The sequence below is a fragment of the Bubalus bubalis genome, chromosome 6 (genome assembly GCF_019923935.1).
Source record: "Bubalus bubalis isolate 160015118507 breed Murrah chromosome 6, NDDB_SH_1, whole genome shotgun sequence".
NCBI lineage: Eukaryota > Metazoa > Chordata > Mammalia > Artiodactyla > Bovidae > Bubalus > Bubalus bubalis.
Window position 1 is genome coordinate 57,287,008 of NC_059162.1, and position 9,571 is coordinate 57,296,578.

Here is a 9,571-nt window from a genome sequence, read left to right on the forward strand (position 1 = left end):
TACCCCAGACATCTAAATCATTAGCAAACTTGTCTATGATAAGCTCATGGCAAAGAACACGTTCAGGATCACACCACATTAATGGTGTCTACCACAATATCCCCGTTCATAGTCACTGTCGTTTCTCATTTCCAGCAGCTCCCTACACAGTGTCCCTCAATACTTCTGTGTTCTAACAGAACTTATACAAGATGAGTGACATGGGAAAACCCTCTACAGTGTTTCCTCAACACTGCAGACAGAATGACTCCAGAACAAGCACAAGCGAGCACACCTCTCCTTGTCTATGGATTCTGATTTCTCTCAGAGTGAAAGTCCAAATCTTTCCAGTGTCCTGGGCCCTGCTACCTCTCCACCTGCAGCTCTCCCCCGCTCTTCCTCCTGCTCATTCCCAGTTGTTTCCTTGGTCACATCAAGCATATTGTCATCTCCATGCTGCTGCACCTAGTGTCCACTCCCAAGGTTTCCAGTGGGCTCTCCCCTCACTCATCTCAGGTCTCCACCCAGATGTTACATCTAGTGAGACATTCCCTGACTACCCTGCATGAAACAGTAACCTGCATTCTCCCCTTACCCTAGCCCCACCATCACTGCCTATCCCCTCTGCCGGTTTATTTTACTGCATAGCAACTTACTACCATGAACCTGCTATGCATTGACATGTTTTTATTATCTGTATCATCTGAAGAAAATATATACTTCATGAGATCAAGAGTTTTTAAAAAATCCACTGCGCTCTCTCCTATAATGCCATAGCAAGCATTCAGTAAATCATTGTTTAAAGAACATACAAGTCTAGTTGCTAACTTACAGATGGAGAAACGGAGGATGAGGGAGGCCCCATGCCTTGTCTTTGATCTTATGGTGGGACAGGGTAGAACCTTGTCTGGAACCTTCAATTTCCATTGCCCATTCCAGCATTATTTTATTTTCTTTTTTTACTGCACCTTGGTGCTTTTAAACTTCCTGGAGTACTGAGAAGTTTCCATTGTGGTTATTAACTACTATATACATATATATTTTCTCATCAATTCAAACAGAAGAAATCCCATTACTTTCTTTTTTTTTTTTTTTTAAATTTTATTTTATTTTTAAACTTTACATAACTGTATTAGTTTTGCCAAATATCAAAATGAATCCGCCACAGGTATACATGTGTTCCCCATCCTGAACCCTCCTCCCTCCTCCCTCCCCATTCCATCCCTCTGGGTCGTCCCAGTGCACCAGCCCCAAGCATCCAGTATCATGCATCGAACCTGGACTGGCAACTCATTTCATACATGATATTTTACATGTTTCAATGCCATTCTCCCAAATCTTCCCACCCTCTCCCTCTCCCACAGATTCCATAAGACTGTTCTATACATCAGTGTCTCTTTTGCTGTCTCGTACACAGGGTTATTGTTATCATCTTTCTAAATTCCATATATATGCGTTAGTATACTGTATTGGTGTTTTTCTTTCTGACTTACTTCACTCTGTATAATAGGCTCCAGTTTCATCCACCTCATTAGAACTGATTCAAATGTATTCTTTTTAATGGCTGAATAATACTCCATTGTGTATATGTACCACAGCTTTCTTATCCATTCATCTGCTGATGGACATCTAGGTTGCTTCCATGTCCTGGCTATTATAAACAGTGCTGCGATGAACATTGGGGTACTCGTGTCTCTTTCCCTTCTGGTTTCCTCAGTGTGTATGCCCAGCAGTGGGATTGCTGGATCATAAGGCAGGTCTATTTCCAGTTTTTTAAGGAATCTCCACACTGTTCTCCATAGTGGCTGTACTAGTTTGCATTCCCACCAACAGTGTAAGAGGGTTCCCTTTTCTCCACATCCTCTCCAGCATTTATTACTTGTAGACTTTTGGATCGCAGCCATTCTGACTGGCGTGAAAAGATGCTCAACATCACTCATTATCAGAGAAATGCAAATCAAAACCACTATGAGGTACCATTACTTTCTTACCTGTATCTTTTCAATTAGTGTTTCATCTTCTGGCACAGCGGGGTCTATAGCAATGATAATGCCCTCGTAGCCATTGTTATTCAGCCGAACAAGGGAAGTATTGGACCCCTGCAGCAGGTATAGCAGTAAGAGGAAGACAAAACTTCTGAATAACCCCATTTTTCCTCTTGAGTTGGTCCAGGCCCCAGTGTTGTTCAAGGGGCAATTCTTTCACCTTTAATCTCTCCACATATATATATACATACTCCTGAACATTATCAATGTTGGCTAGTCATGGGACTTTGACTGTATAAAGGTCAAAGTTACATATTTTAAGAAAATACTTGACTTCAGATTACACAATTGTTTTATTGTATGTTACTGTAAAATGACCTGAATCATAGATGAGTTCAGAACTTTTTATAAAATACATTGCACATATTCCTTTTGGGACATATTTTCTATGCTTTCTAATTCTGGCTAATTTCCTCAGTATAGACATATACTTTGTATTTTCTGAAGAGTGCAATGTGAAAATAAATAAAATTTCATCATGATATTAATAGAAACAAAAATGCTAATTTTGTTAATCAGTTTTACAGTGATTTAACTATTATTTAGATTATTTACTAACAGTAAAAATAATATAAAAGAATGTTAAGATTGCTAAATGTAAATAATGTCAAATTAGGTAAGATGGCTTTGAAAATTAAATTAAGTATTTTAAAGTCTGATAAGTTAAGGGAAATTTAATTAAGTTATTAGAGCAAATTTTTTAAAGCCCTGTCCAGTAAAGAATGAATAGAATTTGTTTTTAATCAATTATATATAAAAAAGAATGGTATGTGTTGGTTATTATTGAGACAGAGTGAATCATCTTAATAGTTAATATTTATTCAGTACTTACCAGGGCAGAGATTCTTCACTTACTCCTTACTGCAACTCTGTAACATAAGTATGAATATTATTTTCATTTTATACTTGGGGAAACTAAGGCACACAATTTTAGTACCTTGCCAAGATCACATAGCTAGTGAATGGCAAAGTCAGTATTTGAACCCAATATTCTTACTCCAGAGTTTTATCATACTCCACAATAAGGCAATATTGTCTTATAAGGCAAATAATATAATGTTTTTTTAATGGAAAAAGGGGGTCAGGATAGGAATTATAATGATGAGTTAAGTATATCTAGTCTTAAAGAAAAGGAACCAGGACTCATCAGAAATCCAGAAGGGAACTAAAAATAAAATAATAAAAAATATCTTTAAATTAAGAGCTTAAGTAGGAGGATACCTGTGCTACATTCTGAACAAGCAAAAGATTTTTATCAAGATGGAAGTTTTATCATATGTGTTCAGATTCTGACCTCCTAGGTAGCATCTTACACCCTCCTTCCATTCATTCAGGAATATTATGGAATAACTTTACATTCATATAATTAATATTTTATGCAAGATACAGGGTGGAGCTGCTATATTAGCCACTGCAGGTGAATTGTGATTACTTGGAGGGATTAGAGTGCTGCTGTTGCTGCTGCTGCTAAGTCGCTTCAGTCGTGTCCAACTCTATGCGACCCCATAAGATGGCACCCACCAGGCTCCCCTGTCCCTGGGATTCTCCAGGCAAGAACACTGGAGTGGGTTGCCATTTCCTTCTCCAATGCAGGAAAGTAAAAAGTGAAAGGGAAGTCGCTCAGTTGTGTCCACTCTTCGCGACCCCATGGACTGCAGCCTACCAGGCTCCTCCATCCATGGGGTTTTCCAGCCAAGAGTACTGGAGTGGGATGCCATTGCCTTGACAAATATATACTAGGCAGTCTTTCTTGGTTTCCTCACTGACCTCACTTCCTACTTCCCCCTGCCTCTCCCTGAACTCCAGCTTAGGGGCTTCAAGCACACTGAGCAAGGTCTCATCCCATAGAATGCTCAAGAAATTGTTTTTAACTGATGGACTGACTGAACTAGTGAAGGACTACCATTTTAACCCCAAATAAAAACATATCACAGTGCATAAACAGAAACTTGTTTGAGGTCTCTGAAATGTTGGGGAAACATGGGAGCTCAAATCCTCCCTAACGTTTGGGGAATATATAGGTTATTTTCAGGAGAGGCCCTTGCTCCCTCAATAAAATCAGGAAACTCTTGGCTAGAATGTTGGAAAAGAGATCCTTCATCTTTGCCAGAGGTGTTAGGAGAAGCTCCCTTCAAGTACTAGATACATGATGCCCCATGAAAATAGACAAATATTTATCACATTCTCCTTTTACTTGTTTCTGGAAGCCCAGAAAGGAGTGATGCTTTGTAGAGCTTGAAAAGGGACCACCATGGAAAGGAAGATGATTGTATGCCCTGACTTATTTTTCCATATATTTCCTTTGCTGAATTTCTAATGCTAGTCGTAAAGAGGGAATGATAATTGTAAAGATGGTATCTCAGAGCTATCCCCTTCTATAACTAGTCCGCCTCTTCCAGATTCCTAGTTGGTTGGTCCAACTTCAAAGGTCTCCATCAACTCAACCTCATGTGGGCTTTAGGGGCAGAGACTGGCTGGTCAAAAATCAGAAAAGGCCATGATAAATGGGTCTAAATCAAATCATGCTTAGGGAAAGAGGCTAACTTATAGGGCACTTCGAAGGGTTGGATTTCCTTGTCTATTACTGAACCAAGGAGCTTAGAAAAAATTTAGTTGTTACCCAATATAACAAAGAGTTGGACACGACTTAGCCACTGAGCAACAACAACAACAGATCAAAACTTATGATTTCACAGCTATTACTGTTACAGTGATACCAAGTACTGTTTTTTGTTGTTTTTTTTTTTCAAGTGAGTTGATTTAAAGCTATATTAAGAAAATAGTAGAATGGGTACATGAACATGGTAACAAAGAGTCTGGCATGACTAAGTGACTTCACTTTTCACTTTCAGGTTGATATATGCAATATTAAAATTGTTAAAAATTTTCAAATATAGTTACTATGAATTGTTTTTATATAATACTTTTATTATGCATGAAAAACTTTATTCAGCTTCAAAATACAGGGTTTTATTAAATTTAGTTTTCACATAATAACCCAAAGAGAAAATCGTTGGTAGAATTTGATTAATAATAGATTCCAATGGGTAACAGTATCTATTATATAGTATCAACGTTTGAGTGAGCGTTTAGAAAACTTACATTTACTGTGTTAATAATTCCCTATTCTACTCTCTTTCTGTCCCAAGTAGGCATTTTATTGGCGGCCATAAATCATGGTGAATTGACATTTGAATGAGTAACACTGTTTTCCAAGAGCCATAAAGCAAGCAAACAAACATGTTTCTCCTTGCTATTTTACATTTATCAAAAAAAGCAGAAGTCTCTTACACTCTTCACAGGGGGAATCAATATGCCAAGTTAAGAAAATGAGACATTAATTTTATGTTCTTTTTTTCTTTTTAACATTCCATCCCAGATTCTCCTCTTTTTTGGGAATTTAGGTGAGTAACACTGAATTCTCCAGGGAGAGTCAGATTTCTGATTGCCATAGTCACACAGGATCTTTTGTCAAGGGATTTTTAAATCATGAGTCAGTCACACTGTAAAACAGTAACAGCCAGTTTCTTTCCTTATGAAAAGAGGATTTGGATTGGCATTATTGAGGCAGGCGTACAGTCTATGATTTCACTTTTGATTTCCTTGAAGGAATGATGTTTGTAATATCTTCATTTTTAAAAAATGAAAAGAGTTTCTTTCTGAATTGTAAAACTGAGTTACTCCCCCTTAAGAAATTTCCTGAAGGTAATGAGTTCTCCACTAATAACACAGAATTTAGGGTATAAATAGGTTGGAATTCCTCCTTTGATATTGTTTCTTCCTCCTCCTTTTGTGGATCTTCCTATCCGCACTGTGTATATTCTGTTCTAGATTACTTGTGCTAAGCACACGTTGGTCAGAATCCTTTCCTGCCTTCTAGAGCCAGATCTGGAAATCAATCTCTCTTTCTCTACCGCTAGCACACAATTTATGAGAGGTTGTGGTTCCCTCCGTACCTAATTAGATAAGTACCTGCTTTTCAAACTATGTTTTGGAGATAGTAGAGGGAGTATGTTTCTGAGTTCTAGATCTGGAGAGAAGCATTAGAAATCCCAACTGTTTCTTCAGGTCAAATCATATTTCTTAGTCCAGTTTTGCCATTGATCTAGCCAATATTTTGATTTTCTAATTCCTAAACCTGTTTCCAAATTAGTTCCAACTTCTGAAAAGGAAATGGCTGGGGGTTTTGTGTATGTGTCTGTGATTTAAAAGCCCAAAGTAAAAAATAAATAAATAAATAAACAAACAAACAAATAAAAGCCCAAAGTATTAGTTAAATAGGAAACAGTATAAAATCAAATATTTATAGTTTCTTGGAATATCCCACCAATAAGGGTTTCCTATTGGCCCTTCTTCCTACTTAGTGACCAGCTTTCCCCTTTCTTTTCTCATTCTCTGCTTATTCTCACTTATTTCTTTCACAACTGTTAAATGCCTGGAACTGCAAATACTTTTCTGTTTTTTACAAAGTAGTACTTTAGCTCTCTCCTGCTGCTGCTCCGAAACTTGCACATTTAAGCCTGTTAAAGATGAATGAGTGAGTGATAGTCACTCACTCAGTCATGTCCGACTCTTTGCAACCCAATGGACTGTAGCTTGCTAGGCTCCTCTGTCCATGGGATTCTCCAGGTAAGAACACTGGAGTGGGTTGCCATGTAAGAGCTATATAGTGTTATATAAACGAAACGAAGTCTACTTTCCAACAGGTTCTTCATGTGGGGATAGACAGCCAGAAAGTGAAAGTGAAGCTGCTCAGTCCTGTCCGACTCTTTTCAACACCATGGACTGTAGCTTGCCAGGCTCCTCTGTCCATGGAATTTTCCAGGCAAGAGTACTGGAGTGGTTTGCCATTTCCTTCTCCAGGGGATCTTCCCGACCCAGCGATCGAACCCTCTCCCACATTGCAGGCAGACGCTTTACCATCTGAGTTACCAGGGAAGCCCTTAGACAGTCAGAGGTGGTTTCATTTTCTCTCATTGTTAGAGGAACTAGACCTTGTTCAACTAGCCTCTATAGTGCTAGCCATATGGTATAAAACCCTATTTTCAAAGATTTTAAATTTCATAATCAAGCAGTTAGGCAGCCTTCTTACCAAATCCTTAGTCACCAGATTTTCTGGCTCCAGTTCCTTTTGCACACCAGTTGTCTTACGTACAATGTCATCTTTCCCTTCTCTAATTCTTCAAGAGAATATCGTTACCTCAGATTGGCACAAGGCTTGACTTGCTATTTAGAATATATCAGAATCTGGTCAATTTACAATTTCAATTTTATCTTTTAATACCACCAGTAATAAATATTTCTCTCGCATACTTTGTGAAAAATCACCTTTACTTTCCACTCTGGTATCCTTGACCACATTCATTTTTCTAATTATTCAATATCTAGCTTAAATTCTGCTTCCTATGAAGGTTTCCCTGACCAATGCCTCCTGTCATTTCCCTTCTCTGAATTTCTGTACCCTTTGATTAATAACACGGTTTTCTACACAGATAATCCTCTCAATTTCAGGATTTAGGGGTTGAGGTTTTGAATAGCTTCATAATACAATTTTAGTGCTGGAAGACCTGAGACCTGAGAGACCATCTAGTTAAACCACTGATATTATGGATGACAACACATGTCCTAGGAAGATTAGTGACTTAGTAGCAAAACTCCAACCAGAACATCTGACTTTTGCCCAGTGTGACCTCTTCTCATGGCTTCTTGCTCCCAGCACTGAGCCAGTCCCTCCTTATTACCCCTGGCTGCTGCTGCTATCGCTATTTGTTACACCAGCTGTACCCTGAACTCAAGGTACCTGTTTCTTTTTAGGAGTTGTAAAGTTAACAGATGCTACAGAAATTTTGTAACATATGATTCCTAAGTTAAAGACTTTCTCATTGTGTAATCAGAATTGGACCAGCCACAAGGAGAAAAAAAAAATCCTTTGAGCAAAATTGCTTTAAACAGAAAGTTTGTCCAAAGAATTTTATGCCAGGAGCAAGTACTCACAGATTCATCTATTCATAGTGATCTCTATAATCCATTCTTTTATATATATGGGATCCTGTAAGGATCAGGGAGAACTAATATTTATTGAGCATCCATGTCAGATACTCTTATTGTTACTTTACATTAACTCATTTAGTTTTCATAATCACTAACTTTAAATTTTTATTTTTAAAAAAATATGTTGTTGTAGTATAGTTGATTTAAAATGTTGTGTTAGTTTCTGCTGTATAGCAAATTGAGTCATGAGACAGGCATCCTATTATCTTCCTCCTTCTACAAATGGTGAAACAGAGACCAGAGATGTTAAGTAAATTTTCTGAATAATAAGCCCATAGAAGGAAGAACATGGGATTTGAACTTATATCTCTTGTCTCTACATCATGTTATGGGTAGCTATATTTTGCCTGTTTGGTTACACATTGGACTATGGTGGTGGACACTGTTAGTGCTCTGCCCCATCTCCTCTTGCCTTTTTACTGTTCCTGTATACCTCTTCTCTCTGTGTCAGGGGACTTTTCTCTCAGTGGCTCACACTGGCAGCTCTTCTCTGGAGGACGGTCCTCAGGCCTCGGGAGCTGCTTAATCTGTTTATGCAGAGAGCCAGTGGTAGCTTCCGTCCTCCCAGGTGGTCCTTAGCCAGTGACTGACAAGTGCAGGGGATGTGAAATCTTAGCGCCTTTGTTTCAAGTTGGGACAAGTTCTAAGATGTAACTTAGATATTAGAGCTCCCTGTGGAAACAACCTTAAAAAATCTCCACAGGACTGTAACCAACATCCTACTTGGCTTAATCTTTCCTTGTTTTGTTTTCTTTCCTCCTTTGCCATTGTTTTCTTTGAGAACTTCCTTAATAAATTGCTTGTATGTAAAGTCTTGTCTCAGGGTTTAATTTTGGTGAATCCATTCTAAGATAGAGTATCATATCTTAATTTCTCAAATATTATTTATTAAGCACTTCCTATATGCCAAGCACTATGTGATATTCTTTATATCTATTAACTCATTGAATCCTCACAAGAACCCCATGAGTAGATACCATTTCTCGTTTTACAAATGAGAAAGCTGAGCCTTAATATGATCCTCAGGGTCACGCAGCCAGTATGTGTCAGAACCAAGCTGAAACCCTGGTCTGATTCCCAAGGCATATTCATAACCCCTATGTTGTACTCCTCAAGGATACATAATTTCCCCTGGTAAGGAAGCCAACTCATAGTCAGCCCCTCCATCTGTGGGAGAATACAAAAACAAATGATACAAATTCTAGTGTAAAACACAAATTATCATATATTTTATAGTTTTCTTCTCCTAATCCAGAAGATCTACATTTCTGTGACTGGGGAGAGAGAGAAATCTTATCCGGGCAAAACATATTATATGACACTTCATATAGTCTTTAGACTAGTGCCTTGAATATTTGTGGAGTATTTGCTTTCTGATAAGCTCAGAAGATAAAAAAAAGTGCTTACTCTTAAGGAATCTACAATTTATCCTAGAGATGAAGTTAGGGAATGACTCATGAGTCATAAAGAATGGGCAAGATTTTAGTGTTTTATTT

At 38.0% G+C, this 9,571-nt stretch overlaps 1 protein-coding gene across 1 annotated transcript in view; it reads right to left on the minus strand.

Moving 5' to 3' along the window:
• The window catches only part of CLCA4 (chloride channel accessory 4), a 30,467-nt gene extending 28,323 nt beyond the window's left edge, over positions 1-2,144 (minus strand). The window contains exon 1 of the mRNA XM_006080483.4: positions 1,971-2,144. Coding sequence (XP_006080545.2) covers positions 1,971-2,129 — 159 coding nt within the window. The 5' untranslated portion in view covers positions 2,130-2,144. The remainder of the gene's footprint in view (positions 1-1,970) is intronic.
• Positions 2,145-9,571: the final 7,427 nt, after the last annotated feature.